The sequence below is a fragment of the Helobdella robusta genome (assembly GCF_000326865.2).
Source record: "Helobdella robusta unplaced genomic scaffold HELROscaffold_73, whole genome shotgun sequence".
Lineage (NCBI taxonomy): Eukaryota > Metazoa > Annelida > Clitellata > Rhynchobdellida > Glossiphoniidae > Helobdella > Helobdella robusta.
The window spans coordinates 559,907-576,510 of record NW_008705415.1 but is presented as its reverse complement, the minus strand read 5'-3'; the positions used below and the strand labels follow the sequence as shown (position 1 = coordinate 576,510).

The 16,604-nt window shown below is 35.7% G+C and overlaps 2 protein-coding genes across 2 annotated transcripts; both read right to left on the bottom strand.

Moving 5' to 3' along the window:
- Positions 1–773: 773 nt before the first annotated feature.
- HELRODRAFT_181634 (hypothetical protein) lies at positions 774–1,655 on the bottom strand (the record flags this gene model as incomplete). The annotated part of the gene is made up of 3 exons (XM_009031416.1): positions 774–1,012; positions 1,171–1,307; positions 1,360–1,655. 3 exons carry the CDS (start codon positions 1,653–1,655, stop codon positions 774–776), a joined length of 672 nt encoding a protein of 223 aa, XP_009029664.1.
- Positions 1,656–4,224: 2,569 nt separating this feature from the next.
- Positions 4,225–16,593, bottom strand: HELRODRAFT_194322 (hypothetical protein; the record flags this gene model as incomplete). Its single annotated transcript, XM_009031415.1, has 22 exons — positions 4,225–4,563; positions 4,584–4,858; positions 5,099–5,296; positions 5,419–5,751; positions 5,886–6,283; positions 6,369–6,428; positions 6,610–6,732; positions 6,847–7,098; positions 7,331–7,459; positions 7,816–7,908; positions 8,031–8,185; positions 8,368–8,515; positions 8,624–8,836; positions 8,998–9,089; positions 10,242–10,395; positions 10,549–10,613; positions 13,535–13,652; positions 13,953–14,072; positions 14,325–14,357; positions 14,494–14,599; positions 15,417–15,574; positions 16,375–16,593. 21 exons carry the CDS (start codon positions 16,591–16,593, stop codon positions 4,747–4,749), a joined length of 3,279 nt encoding a protein of 1,092 aa, XP_009029663.1. The 3' UTR covers positions 4,225–4,563; positions 4,584–4,746.
- Between the last annotated feature and the right edge of the window lie 11 nt (positions 16,594–16,604).

Genomic DNA, 16,604 nt, shown 5'->3' with positions numbered 1-16,604 from the left:
AATTCTCAAATTATCAGCCATCTTCTTCGAAATAAAAAGTAAAGTAAATTACAATAACAATGACAGGAACAGCCCACTGACTGATTTTACTTTTAATATTTTTTACTGGTCCATTTAAAAACTTTAACTGAATAATTATTAATTACCTAAAGATTTTTTTCGACTTATGAGTATTATTATACCCTCATGAATATGCACTTTTAAAACTACGACACTTTATTTATATTTATGCATACATGTACAACCATGGATATATATAATATACATGTGTACAACAGTACAACGATGACTTGGCGTTTCAAAGTTCTCAAACTTTTTTTAATTTATTCACTTTTATGCCAATTATGGCGGTGTATAGAATTATTTATATTTATATATATATATATATATATATATATATATTAGGTTGTCCCAAAAATATGAAGTTTTAAAATATTGATGTCTCACCCAATTAAATATGTCTGTATGGTAACAGTAATTTACCTGCTAAATTTTAGCCCATTTGGACAATGTTTAGAGGTCCCCCATGGGGTCGAAAGTTTCCGATTTTGGTGTTTGATCGTTCGCTACCAACTTTTGATCCAGTGTTATATGATATGATTATAAATGTTTTATGATTTGTTTATACAAATGAAACAAAATATATAATTGTGAAAAAATATATAAATCTGCAATGCCTTTTATTTTTTAATTTTAAAAATTAGGTCAAAAATGATTGAAAAACAAGATTTTATTGAATTTCAGTTCGCTTGATATTAATTAATGCAAATAATTCAAATTTTTGCTAGCAGTTCACGATTATATTCTGCAAAGTTTTTCCTATGCTGTTCAACTACTTGAAACAAAAATTGTTTCTGCTCTGCGTCTTTGGTGATTGTTTCATTGAAATGTTGTACCAACGCTACTCCCCGTTCTGCAGAGTCATTGATGCAAACCAGATTCTTCACAAACACTGCTGCAACTTGGAAAGAAGGAGTATATGACCAGTTTTCAACAAAGTACATCAAGAAAACTGGCATCAATATTAGATGTTTCAAAAAATGTTTTAGACGCACGGAAATTGTCAAAACTTTGTGGTAGTGTTTTCATCAGATGTGGGCCTCGATCTGCTTGTATTGTGCGGACAAGATCAGTCTTTTCTTTGTCATACAGGAGAGATGAAAAAAGAACAAGAGTTGCCAATTCTGGACTCATGTACCAAAAATGACGCAGCATCATTTTTAATCGTCAAACCAAGAATTGCATCGTCATAGTCATGCAAACGCTGTATCAACAAAATGTCATTCACAGGTGCATCAGCAGTGAGCCTGCATGAAAACCATGACTGAAGATAAACACAAATGATAAACCGATTCAAACCTTGAATACCTTGTAATTCTCGAGCAGTTTAAGTTAAAAATGGTTTTATTTATGGTGAATAATAGTTCAATTTTTAATGCGTAGATGGCTTTTGCCATCCATCGTGCCCTGTGCCGTGCACCAGGTTTGCGAATGGCTACATCAACCTGCAGTTCAGCTATTTGTGCAGCAAGAAGTAGAAACTCTAAATAGTCATCTCGAGAATGTCTGACCTCAAGTTGACATTTGATGAATGCTTTAATTGCATCTGAAACAATTATCAAAGGGGTTGATCTGGCTTCTGGTGTGTGATTCATTTCTGTCCATTTTTCACGAAACCTTTTGAAGAATAAAATTTCTGGTCCAGTGGATGTTCCAAGACAAACACTATATACACCGGCAAGCAGCACTTCAAGCTTATGATGACGGCAAGCCATCCATACTAAATTACGTCCCATGGCTTTGATGTAGCTGATGCCAACTGTGCCACATTAGAATGCAAATATGTTGAAGGATAGACTTCGCTTCTGAAACTTCTAATTGAATAAATTTTATTAGAATTAGCTGAAATAAATAACAAAGAATTCCAATGATGCGTTTACTTGCGCTGAATTATTTTCATTCATAACTCAAAACTTAGACCAAGTTAAATTTTATTTTTTTTCAATTGGAGTTTTAAAGTGACGAATGATTTTAAAAGAAATTAACAACCGGTAATTTGTATGTATCTGTAAATGATGACATAAAAAGTGTGGACCTATCTACAGTGTCGGCTTGAAATGATGACTTTTATAGGATGATAACACTGATTATAACAATGTTAACAAAGACCATGATGACACTATAGATTTTACAGATGACGGCTGTGCTAGAGCGCAATAAAACTGATTGCGGAACAATTTAGTTTATAGATGAATTTTTAAATAATACATGCATAAATGAATGATAAGTAGCTGAATGAATGAATATGCAAATGAATGATGACAGTTTAAATGGCTACAAAACGAACTATTGAATGAATGAACACAAACAAGAATTGATGAACAATTAATTAAAAAAATATATATGTATCTAAATTTATAACATTTAAAAAATTGAATTCAATAATAACGGAGAGTATTGAGGGATAGTATGTGATATAAGCATATAAATAACTTTCCTAGTAACGAATTTAGAAAACTTTCAAAATAAATATTTTTAAAAACGAGTAAAATAAATGACAGAATGTGGATGTAGAGCAACTTGAGAAGTTACATGAAAACCACCCACAGTCCTATCCCGACGAACACTCCGTGAGAACACAATGAAACAAACACGCCTCCAAAATTCAAATAAATATAAATAAAATCAAAAGTTGTTTCATTTAACGGAACGGGGGTATAAGTTAGGTTTATTTTATATCAAATTTATGTAACACCATGAATGCACCACCATACATGCAATGTAACATCATATGTGTAACACGCGCTAAATTTCTTGCAACATATAACGTGCATATATATATATATATATATATATATATATATATATATATATATATATATATATATATATATATATATATATATATACTTATATATGTGCTGGAAGGAGACAATATTTTATACTGTACTGCATAAATTCTATACAATTCGGTATATATATATATATTTAATATCCATCTATTTATATATATCTAAACATTCAAAAAGTCAACTAAACCAAAAAATAAAAGTCAATAAATATAAAATATGAAAGGAATGTGAGTCAATTTAGAAAAACGCTCAACCTAACTTTAGGATTACAAAAGCGTTCTACTCCATAAGAATTAATAATTATTTTCAATTCATCATATGCTGTTACAATATTATGATTTCATCTGTAACAACTAATAAGAAACGGTAAGATAACTGAAATTATCTCCACGAGTTCCAAGCACGGATGCCAAAAGAACTTTATACAATTTCTTTTCATCATAATTATAGTGTAGTAATGATGAAAATAACAGAATGATAATAATAACTGGACACAAAGTAGCAAGGACACGTTGTAATAAAAAGACAGGAAGAACAACTGCGACGAAACGCTAATTTATGACAGCAACGTTTTGTTTTCAGTTCAATGTCATCAAGTAATCACTAAGTTGTTATTAAACTAATATTAAAACATTAAAATCATTATTGACGTTAAGCGATAATAATTTAAAAAGAACAACTAAAGCAATCAACATATTAAGTGCTGGTTAAGTTCCTTAGTTTAATGCCCCCCATCTTTCAGGGGATAATGGATGTTCAACCGGCAATTTAACTACAAAAACAGAATCGGAAAATGTTATTCTTACGGCAACATATAAATTGTTAAACGTTTATCAACATTATAATTTGATGGTGACTAGAACGTATGGTGCTTACAAATTAGAGAAACTGTACTTTACTGTACTTACATAGACGTATATATAAATGTGCTATAGAAAATATTGAAGGAGCAATCATTTCGTTGCAGAGGTTAGAGTTGAACTTGCAACGTAACACATTCACCGTCGTTTCAGTGACTCCTTAGACCTGCTACATTGCTATCATTATGTGTATATGTACGTACATGCATCGTTATATAGACATATATACATACATACATACAAACACGTAAGACAATAAGCAACATGATAAATTAGTAGATGAAGACGATGATTGAACGTTGTAGGGGGAGATGAAGTTGAAAGATTAACTGGTCTGTGGGGTGGACAGCAGTTGGCAGCTGGCACCCTCGCCATCGTTAGAAATTAGTGAATGAAATGTTACCTCGTCCCGTCTGCACATTTATACATTCAATTAACTCATTAAACTATCAACCAGCATTCGTTAATCAAAGTATTTCTGACTAATTAAAACTGTTTAACTTAAAGTACGGATTTATTAAATTTATTTATAAAAATATGTCAGTACAAGCGTATTAATAAAAGGTTCGTATTAAGTTTTGTTATTTTATCAGTTAATAACAAAAATGAGTGTAACCAAATCAGTTCTACGGGTAGGTTTCAATGAGGATAGGAGACAATTTGAAATTTCAGTGACTGATCACTAATTATATATCAATCAATCAATCAATCAATCAATCAATCAATCAATCAATCAATCAATCAATCAATCAATCAATCAATCAATCAATCAATCAATCAATCAATCAATCAATCAATCAATCAATCAATCAATCAATCAATCAATCAATCAATCAATCAATCAATCCATCCATCCATCCATCAATCCATCAATCAATCAATCAATCAATCAATCAATCAATCAATCAATCAATCAATCAATCAATCAATCAATCAATCAATCAATCAATCAATCAATCAATCAATCAATCAATCAATCAATCAATCAATCAATCAATCAATCAATCAATCAATCAATCAATCAATCAGCAACATTAATCTGTATCAGTTGATTGTTGGGTTCTAAGAAGAGAGTAGCAGTGTTGGCAAACACGAGCAGGTTTGGTTGTCTTCAAGTGTTTTATATCAATCTCAAATCGGCTACACCTGTAAGAACAAAAAAGCATATCTTGTTCTCCATCTTTTATTTTGTCTTTTATGTTTTTATATTTTCTAGTACAAACAGCAAACATTTTACTCGATAACGACAAATCTATGCATATGTTTCGACTGAAACACTTATTAGCAATTAAAATAATAGAAAGATACCCGCAAGAAGTGTTCGGTTGTGATAAAATTTAAAACAAAGTAAAACAAACGATTGAAAGACTGAGAAGAAAAATATACTTTGAGCAGAATAACTGGCCACAGTTTCTGCAGTGGTGTCTGCGTTCAGAAAATGTGAACTTGACGCTGCATTCCTGGCACGAATCACCCCCGTCATCCTTCACCCAATGGTCGGCCACCGCCCTTCCAGGCTGGTCCATCACAGACCAGCTATATATGTGGCCCTTCGCATCACCCACGTACAGTGTTTTGTGATCCCTAAGTGAGTTTGATCATCAATCAACACTCGTTCGTTCACTGTCAAACCGTGTTTGCACATGAAATACAACACATCATCAGTGGTGCTTATCTTAAATTGCACATCACAGCGCAGCACCCACCTGGAGATAGAGAGAGCAGTAATGGCAGCGGGGTCACGATTATCTTTCCTTTCAAAAGCTGTGTGCATCGTCAGCTTGCTTCTAAATACCAACTGCCTTTGCCACTTGAAACCTTCCCTCAATCCAATCTTTTTCTGGACTGGTGACTTTTGTAACTTCTGTGGCGCCGACAAGTGTTGAGGTATTTCTTTAATTTCCTCATCAGTGATAATGCAAAACTCCTTGCTGTACGATGATGAGGACGACGTGTCTCTCTCCTTGTTAGCACTGTCCAACGACGTGTCCGCGGATGCAGGCAGTTCCATGGAGTCAGCACTTTGATTTCCATCACAACTGAGTAGTGCAACCATTAAAATACGAATCACATCTCTGTTTAAACTTTTAGATGCAATATAATTTTACAAAACAAAATGGAATGTAAATGAAGGAATGGATGGATGAATACATTCATTAAGCGCCTAACTAACCCAGAAAGAGGTCGTACAGCTCTGAGAGCCTCTGCTGATAAAGGCGAAGGAGTGAATGACCTCTCTTTTCTAATTATTTTATCCTTATTAAAGATTGGATCCCATTCCGATCTGCCTGATATTCCTGACCCAACTTCCACCTCGTAATCATCTTCGCCCCAGTTTTTCTTTTTCTCGGCACTCTTTTCTAACCAGTCTTTCAGTAAACTACCTCTCCTGCTTGGTCCATCTTCCTCGTGTAATCTCTTTTTATCAAGCCGCTGCTGACCTGGTGGCTGCTGCTGTTGTTGTTCCTTCGTATTCCATGCTGTCGTCCGCTCATCCTCGGCACTTTTATTCTCTGAAACTTCCGCATTTCGTTTTCCATCTTTGACTTCGATGAATTCCAAGCTCCACATCTAAAAAGAAAAATAAAAAAAAACCAGGACTGCTATGCAGGACCAATAAATAATTTGAATAAAGTTTTGAAAAAAAATTAATAACCCTGACGACGCCATCACTGTTTCCTGTTATGATGACGTTGTTTGCGTCCCATTCTTTCATCTGTACATGCAATTGTTAATGAAATTTTTATAAATGTTATTGGCCAGAAAAAGGAGCCGACGACCCACAGAAGCAGAGCTTGATGGGCCACCGAAAACATTCATAAATAATTAAAATATTTGTTAGTGTATTATATATATATATACATTGAATATTTTCATACATCTAGTTAATAATTTACCTGTGACATGGTGACGCATAAGATCTGTTGGTTCCTGCTGGTTGCTGTGTTGATGTTGGCTAACTCTTGTCCGTTCACTGTCCACATGTGCAAGTACGTTCCAGAACACGTGGCTATGTCGCCCTGGTTACCATCATCCCGAAATTAAATAATTTGATAATCAATGTGACGAACATAAAAAAAAAAGATCAAATAATGAGGAGCATGAAGGCCCGCAGGAAGGTGCCAACTACCGACCGTGATGTCGTTGATGTAGATGGCCGCAACAGGGGCGGCGTGCCCTCTCAACTGCCTGACGAAGCACAACTTGTTCAGGTCCCAGACGATGCACGTTCGATCTCTGGAGCCACTGATGATGATGTTGTAAGCAGACGAGACGGTCAGACACGTGACCGCTTCCGTGTGACCGAACAAACATTTGCGAAGTTGGAGGGTGGGCAGACGACTGCCTCCATCTTTTCGAAGGTTCAACCTCCACACCTTTACAACCTGAATTGGCGATGACGACGATGATGATGACTTTTAATCGCCTCCTTCTGACGATCTTTGAATTTATCGATTTTAATTAATGAAAAAGGAAGAAACAAAAATGAATTAATGATATTATTCAAAAAACGAATCAAAATATAGATTAACAAATATCAACTGATATATGATAAATATAAACCAAAGATGGAAATTGAGTTAAACCGAAACGAAACTCAAACTGAGCCGAACAAACGGTCCTTAGCATAACTGAAACCGAATCAAATTTGCGGTGCTGCAATTTGCACATCTCTTCAAAAAATATCATCTTTAACCGGATGAACTTGGAAATGCTGTTGTGAACATTGCCGACTGTTGCAAAAAACTGAACAGGTGTGCAAGCAGCTTTTTAATTCTTCGATATATAATGCCTAAATTTTTATAACAGCCTAGTTTTAACAACCATCTTGTGTTCGTTCAAGATGGCCATTAATCTCAATTCCGATCCTTCCTAACCACTGTAAATTGCTGAAGAATTAGAACATTTTTGCATTTCCAATAAAAATAAAAAAAAACCAAATGAATAAAGAAAGAGAAACTCGGCAATATTGAACACAATTATTTTTTACAATTTTTTTCCTTTAACAAACATTTTAAAAATATCCTTTTTTTCTCACAGCAGAAGGTCGATCGAAATTTCTAACGCAAATATAGAACAACATATGAATAGGGATTACTAACAGTGCTTGTACCAGCAGTTAATAATGTTTTATCATTGGGACAAGCTGAGCACAGTATGTCACCCATGTCCACATTCTCCACCACTAATAATGCCTGTAACATTGAATAACACATTCATCCATCTATGAACTCATCCATCCATCTATCTCTCAATTTATTAGCTCACAAAATGAATGAAAAACACTTTCCATGACACTGACAACACAGGCGCTAACTTTTTCTGAATCGTAATTTCCAATCCTAACGCTCATATCAGGGTGGCCCCAGGCTAGGTACTTGCTGTAACTGAATGGAATCAGCGTTTTGTTCTGTTCCACTGCCAATAACGACTTGTCATTAGCCACGATCTGACCAACAGCCCCTTTCAATTCTGGCACGTGATTATTATCCAATTTTAAATTGCATTATAGTGCTTATGCAAATTTGAATCTAAAATCTCAGTAGGTAACGATTCGTTATTTCAATTTAAAATTAATTAAAGCAACACCGGCTGCCAGTCCAGATGATATTTTTAAATAAGCAGCAGTAATCAGTAATAAAATGATTGAAAACCTTTTATTGGCTGAAGACTTGGACTCAAGTTATCAAGATAATGAAAGAACAATTTTTCGCTGACTGAGTAACTAATACTGTAATAAGATGTAAAGACGGGCATGGTTCTGAGTGAGAGCTTCTTACAAGGGTGGGGCTTCTTAAACAACTGTTGGTCGGCACAACAATAACTCGTGCTTACGGCAACGTTCAATGACATTCATTAAATATAATTTTAATTGATTTTAGTTTATCTCGACAAAAAGAGCAAAATGACCTGCTTAGGTATTTGACCGAAATTGTTAATGAACCCGATTATGGCATTTTTCTTGAGAGGATCGTCGATGTCGTAGATGTTAACGTTGCCTTCATAGAAGAGGTGGTGGAAAACATTCACTGCATCAACTGCAGCTGCTCCTTGCTGCTTGTAACCAAATATTAAATCGATCCACTCGTGCAACTTCGCACTCACATAGTTTGATTCAAGTGCCTGGAAACCATCGTGAAAATGAGGACATTGTATTTTGGCAGATGATATTTTAGTGATGATGCAAATAACAAAACTTACGGAAAAACGATGAAAATAATTTATTATATTTCATTTTAAAACAAATGCAATTATATGAATACGCATGATCATGATCAACCTACCTCTCTGTGGACTCTGATGAACTCCCTGGGGTCACCTTTGGACCATGGTGGTAAAATGACGTCACCTAGCAATACGCCATTTTGTTTTGCCCCTAACATTTATTGGGTTTGAAAGAATTATTATTTGAAACGATAATCTTAAAACCACTACAAAACATCACTCAGTCAGTGTTGGCATAAGAAATAAAATAACGAACAACGAAATAACAAAACTAACAAGTCAAGAAGAACCAAACATTTAGTCAAGCAATCAATGGGATGAAACAGAATGAATAAATACTGTCGGCTCAAAGAACGGACACACAGAGGTGCACACCAGAGATGAGAATCGAACCCATTTGAGCACGAGAAGGGTTTGGTTTCGATTAAAGTTTGCGTTCGGTTCTGTCTGATCACGAACACGATTCGGTTTCCGTTCGAATTTATGAAAATATGCAATAACAAAATATGGCACGATGTAGATCGGGATCGATATTAAAAAGTTGAAAGTTCAGTACCGACGCACTGATAGACGCTAATAACATTTTATGCATGTACATGGAAAAACTAAACATGAAAAATACCTTTATAATAGAAGCATGTGTAATGTATACCAGCCGATACCACACATGTTAACGTATTTTGAAAAACAACTTCTTAAACATGGTGCTAATGTTAAGTAATTTCAATATAATTAAGATATGATTAAGGTAGTTACATCAATCAAGATAGTCCAAGCGATACAAATGTAAATCTACTCGCTTCGAATCATTTTGCATACATACAATGCGTTCGTTACATGAGCAAATGAATGTAGCCCTGTAATGTGTAAACGCGTACGCACATGCATGCGCCGATACAAACACAGGAGGCCTACATGGAAAAATACGTTGATGCATTGACGCTTGGGCGCAATTATCAAAAAAAAATCCGGCCCAATCCCGAAATCCAGTTCAATTTTAAACTTTTTAAACGGTCGAATTTTGACGGGAGCCTACGACAAAAACCAAAAATATTACAACGCATATTTCACTAATCTTATATCATTAATATCTACCGCTGCATTTCCCAGTCAGCGCTGTTATTGACATAGGGTTCCCAGCAAAGATGTAAAAATTTGAAACATTTGCAAATTCGACCCGGTCGGTACTGTTCGAAACCAGCAGTTTCAAAATTCAGGTTCGATTCAGTCTTAAAAAGAGTTCGAGTTCGGTTCGGGTTCAGTTCAATTCTCATCTCTAGTGCGCGCGCGCGCACACACACACCAAGATCAAAGTTATTAGAATTTAGAAGGAAATCAGGGAGATAGAAGAATTCAGGGATGAGCTCTTTGACGTCAGCCATGTTGTGCCTGGAGGCACTCAGCCATGCATCTTTTATGCTGTGGAACATTCTGTCCGCCAGGTCGAAATGCCCACCCTTCAAATGAAAAAAATTTAACAATTATTTCTTTATTAGTTTTTTCATTTGAATTATTATTTAAGTTTATTGCTTTATTTATTTATTTGTGGAAAAAATTTGTCTACATGCCTGCAACTTCAAAAATGTTTGAGTGAATGGCTCCAAGCGAACAAGGTAGGAGGCGACGATCATTGCAGACGAGTAGTGGGTGCCGTAGTGGTAAGGCGGCGTCTCACCTGTACAGTCGATCCAACAACAGTCAAGTCACAACTCCATACAACAGAGTTCATTCGAGTTTGTTACAGTTGAAATATATTAGAAACATGTCTGAAATGATCAAACAACGCTCAAATGTTTAACATTCACCTATTAACACTGATTAATGATGGTCTAGCATTGCCAGGTGATTTTTTAATGTTTGGGGATTTCAATTTACCTGAAATAGACTGGGACTGGGATACGTACAGTTGCAGTGGAGGTGAAGAGAAATTTGAAAACAAATTTTTAGATATCCTTAAAAATAAATTTTTGTTACAACACATTAACCAGCCAACAAGATTTAGATTTGGTCAGTCTGCAAATATATTGGACTTAGTGATTTCATCACAAGATTTTGTTAAAAACGTGAAATTTTATTCACCTCTTGGAAGCAGTGATCACTCTGTGGTTGAATTTATGATTGCTGATTTTGGACGTTTAACAGATATGAACTTGAAAATGTTTTGCTTCGATCTAGGCGATTACAATGGTTTGAAGTCGGCTCTGTTACCATCAGTGATTGATGTGTTTACAGACGATAGAAATGTCGAGGATGACTGGAAGATTTTTAAAGATAAACTGAGTTGTGGTACAAATGAATTTGTTCCAAAGAAAAGAAGAAACGTTGATTTCAAATTTAAAATGACCAATGATTTAAAAGTTTTGATAAAGCAAAAGCATGTAATTTGGAGGTTGATTTATAGATATGGAGAAGATAAAATTCAAAAATTCCGAACAATCAGAGACAAAATTAAAAAACATACAAAGTTGATGAAATTGCAGTCGCAAGAAAAAATTGCTCGTGCATATAAAACCAATCCTAAACTGTTTTGGAATCACGTGAAAAAAGTAACCAGATGTGATGATGTTGCTAGTCCATTGACTGAGGATGGAAGGGTGATAACTGATTCTAAGATGAAAGCTGATGTATTTGCTAACTTCTTCTACTCTGTGTACAGAGAGGATACTTCTTTTGATGATAATGATACTTCTTTTTATTTTGACTCCACTGATGTATTATCCCCAATGGCTGATTTGCTTATTGACGAAAGCATGGTATTGTCAAAACTTGAAAAGCTAAATACAAGCAAATCAGCAGGTCCGGATGATATACACCCACGAGTTCTATGGGAATTAAGGAAGTCAATCTGCTCCCATTTAAGTAGACTATTTCATCGTTCAGTTGATGAAGGCATTGTGCTGCAGGATTGGAAGCTTAGTCATGTCGTTCCTCTTCATAAAAAAGGCCGTAAGGATCTGGCTCAAAATTATCGTCCGATCGCATTAACTTCAATTTGTTGCAAGATTCTGGAATCTATGATAAAAGATCACATTATGAATTATTTTATGGAGAATGATTTATTTTCCAATGGCCAGTTTGGATTTATACCAGGTCGTTCAGCAGTCTTGCAACTTTTGAGGTTTTTGGAGATCATCACTGAGGGATTCGATCATGGTTATGAGGTTGATGTGGTTTTATATGGATCTTGAAAAAGCGTTTGACAAGGTTTCACATAGCCGGTTACTATTCAAGCTCAAACAGTACGGTATTAACAACAAGCTACTAAATTGGATTCAGAACTATATCAGTGGTAGGTCGTTTCAAGTAAAGCTTGATGGTACATTATCGGATCAGAGACCGGTTTTAAGTGGGGTTCCCCAAGGTGGGGTTCTGAGTCCGCTATTGTTTCTAGTTTATATAAACGATTTATCCTCTGTTTGTGACAATGTTTTGCTATTTGCAGACGACTCAAAAATTTTCAAGGTAATAAAAAGTGACGAAGATAAAATCATCTTTTCTCAGGATATTATAAAAATGGTTGATTGGTTTAGTAAATGGAAGTTAAATATAAATGTCAATAAATGCCAAATGTTAAGGTTTGGTTGCAACAATTCAGGTACACCAGTCACTATTGTAGACTGCAACGGACTGCCCTTTCGTTTGCCAGAGGTTGATGAGATATCAGACCTCGGAGTGATCTTTGATGCCAAGCTTAGGTTCAAAAGCCAAATCTTGAAAAGTGTTCATAAAGCTAACTCCATGTTGGGGATTGTTGCTAGAAACTTCAAGAATTTATCAGAAGAAGCTTTTGTCTTGTTGTATAAGTCGTTGGTGAGGTCTCAGTTGGAATATGGTGTTCAAGCATGGAAACCTTACAAAATTGGTTTAATTTTAGAAATTGAAAAAATCCAAAAAAGAGCAACACGTTTGGTTAATTCCTGTAGGTCTCTTCCTTATATTGACAGATTAAAGAAACTTAATCTGCCTTCACTCGCGTACCGTCGTCGGAGAGCGGATCTTATTTTGCTGTTCAGAATGTTACGTGGCGAGGCTTCTGTCAAGGCTAGTCCAACGCTACTATTTTCGTCCGACGATCGTACGAGAGAACACAACTGGAAACTGACTACAGGACCATGTCATAAAGATTGTCGAAAATTTTGCTTCTCATACCGTGTGGTAGACGACTGGAACAGACTTCCTTCTGATGCCGTCAACGCTGATAACATTAACATTTTAAAATCATTATTAGATTCATTTTTTGGTGACTCCATATTTGATTGCCGTTTGAATTCATAATTGTTCCTTTTACACTATATAGTACATTCAATAGTTATCATCTTTTACACTTTAATTAATTATGTTGTTTTATTTTGTTGTGTTGACTTGTGTATTATTATTTATATATATAAGATAAGTTTATTATGTACATTACCTATTTTATTTATTTATGGTTTATATTTTCGAATTTCTATATTTTTGTTTGGCAAGGGGTTCTGCCCGTGCTGTTTTGAATAATAATAATAATATTTAAACATCTCCACTGATCGTTATAATTAATCATTACCAGTAACATCATCTTCATCAACGACATCCTTTTCATCATCAACAACAACATACCATGTGGATCATCCCAATCTGAGAACCTCTTTTTGAACTGCTTCAACCTGTCGGCGGTTTGTGCTCCCATCGGATTTGCAAGATCGCGAAATGTGAAAGGATTAGTAAAATCCAGTTCCTTCAATGCAATTGGTTTATTGATTGATTGATCGATTGATTGATTGATTGGTCGATCTATTGACTGAGTAATTTGTTGATTAAATGATTGTTCAGCCAAGCAAAAACAGACATTGTTAGCGATATTTCCAATATAAATCATTGATTTTAAAATCCACTTCTCAATGAAAATGGCGCCATTAACGAGATTTCGCTATTAACAACAAACCAATAACTATTAATCAATGAACCAAGCAATCACTTGACTGTCCGACAACCAACCGACCTACCGACCTACCGACCGACCGACCGGCCAACTTACTTCTGAATCATAATCGGCAACGATCCATGGAAAGACGGGGTACTGCATGAGATCGTTGTAGGACCGGCCAGCAAGTGTGTTCAAGCACATGAGGTATTCAAAGTTGCTTATCTCACCTCGCTGAATCAATCAATCAATCTATTATAATGACAGCAATTAAATCGAAGATGAGGATGAAGATAATAACGGCGGTGAAGATGGTGATGAAAAAGTTTATGGAGTAGATGATGATGAAAAATTGAAGATGAAAAAGAAGAAAAAGGTGATGAAGATGATGACGAAAGTGTGAAAATGAAGAAGAAGATGATGACGATGAAGAAGATGATAAAGATGAAGAAGATGACGCTAGCCTCCCAACGCTGTGTGACTGACTTCTCCCCCATCAGAGATCCGATGATTCCAGCACTGAACGGCAGGATGGAGATGATGTTTGAATAAAATTAACGTCATATCCATCAGGAGTTATTACATTTTATTTATTCATACATTTCTTTGTTCACTTGTTCAATCAGAGAAACAAAAGATTGAAATAATAACGCACGAGAACACATTTGAAGTTTAACCTCTGCTCTACTTTGGCATTCAACCTTTGACCTGACACAGATTCTTGTGCACTGTCTGTCAGTGATGTTCCCAGCGTTAGAAATCTTTTCATAATCAGAAAATAATTAATATTATTTTATATGAGTGATGATGAGTATAATAATAAACAGCCAGCCAGCTAGCCAGCCAGCCAGCCAGTCAGACAATTAGCCAACCAGCCCTCCAACCGACCAACCTCGAATAAATTTTATTTCTCATCTTCTTGGGAAAAGCAAGCAGGAAGTTCCTGCCATCAGCTGAGAAAATCTCAACGGCGATTGGCTGCAGCAAGTATCGTCTCTTATGTACCTCCCGCATGTCACTGAACGCCATCTTGAACGACCTTGTTTGCCAATGACGTCATCATCATCATCAACAACAACATCATCATCATCATCAACAACATGAACATCATCTTCATCATTTTTGTTATCTAATCAGGGTTATTTTAAACAAATTGACAGCATCACTATCATCTTCATAATCATTTCAAGTAACCAGCATAATAAAAGAACAAAAAAAAACATCCATCCATCCATTTATTCATCCATTTATCCATCCATCCATCCATTACTTTATTCATCCAATCATCCATCCATTTATTTATTCATCCAATCATCCATCCATGCATTCAACCACCAACATGGCTTTAGATATCACATGCTTTCCAGTCTTTGGGATGATTGGATCGTGGGAACTACAAAATTTTGTGATGGTTCCATTGTGATTTTGGTTGCGATGGGTTGGTTGTGATAAGTTAGATGATGTGACTGGCTGATTGAAAATTGCTGATAGTAATCAAAATATATAAACACACCCACACACACACACGCACGCACACACCGCACGCACGCACTCCTCAACCCTTAATGAATGGCTAACTCAGGTGGCAAGCCGTCAATGGCAACGATGTCAGTGATGTCCTTCGAAGTGATGAGCGTGTAACCATCAACGATGTAGAAATGTTCTCTGGCGAACAACAGCAGACCCTCCATCGTGTCCAGGCCTTGGATGCGTGCACATCTGAACATGTTCGTTATCTGCTCGCCGCCGTGTTAGGAATGACGATGATGACAACGAGACAACAGCAACAAGCGATGTACGTACGTGTCAGCCAGCCACGCATTAACAATAATAGTTAACCATTGTAGTTAAGTACTTGTTATAAAGGATAGTAGGTAACTATTTTTAACGAGAGTAATTACAACCACCTCTTAACCACTGCCTAGTTGTTAAAAATTATTTTTTTAATTTCGTTCAGACGTTCAACAGCCGCTGATTGCCGGAAAATTTTAAAAGTTTCGACGCGTTCAATAAATAAATAAAAATCTAGCTAAAATGAATAAACTTACGTAAATTGTTAACATTTTTCAATTGTATTAGTCATATTTGCATGCGAGATGTGAAAGTTGTTTCAAATCAAGGAGGTTTCAAATCTTAAGATCCATGCAGCCATTTCAACAGGCTTGCAAAAAATTTTTTAAATGACAATAATCTCATCTTACTGAACTCGATGTTTATAAAATTGTTCGTACAATCTCAACGGACAATAGAAAAACATGTTGAGAGAAATCTCATAATGCTAATGACACATGCCAGAAAATAGTAGTTATTAACTACAATAGAGGAAATTAGTAGCTACCCCTTTCTGAACAACAACAACAACAACAACAACAACAACAACAACAACAACAACAACAACAACAACAACAACAACAACAACAACTACAACAACAACAACAACAACAACAACAACGACGACGACGACGACGACAACAACAACAACAACAATAATATTAACGATCGCAGATGTACAGTGTAATAGCAACAAGCGGCGTACCGTCTCTCCTTCCTCCAGCAATCTATAAATAGCTTGCTCGTTGAACTGGGACTTCCCCTTTGAATCGACCTCAGCTGATGACGACGTAGACGATGACGTGATAGGGGCAGTTGTGACGTCAGCATCGATTTCATTGACGTCATCGTCAATGGTTTCAGCAAGGTCGAGTTCAGATTTCAATTTTGATTTGTTGAGGTTGTCCAGAAGCTCGGAGGGCATCTTTAATTCAG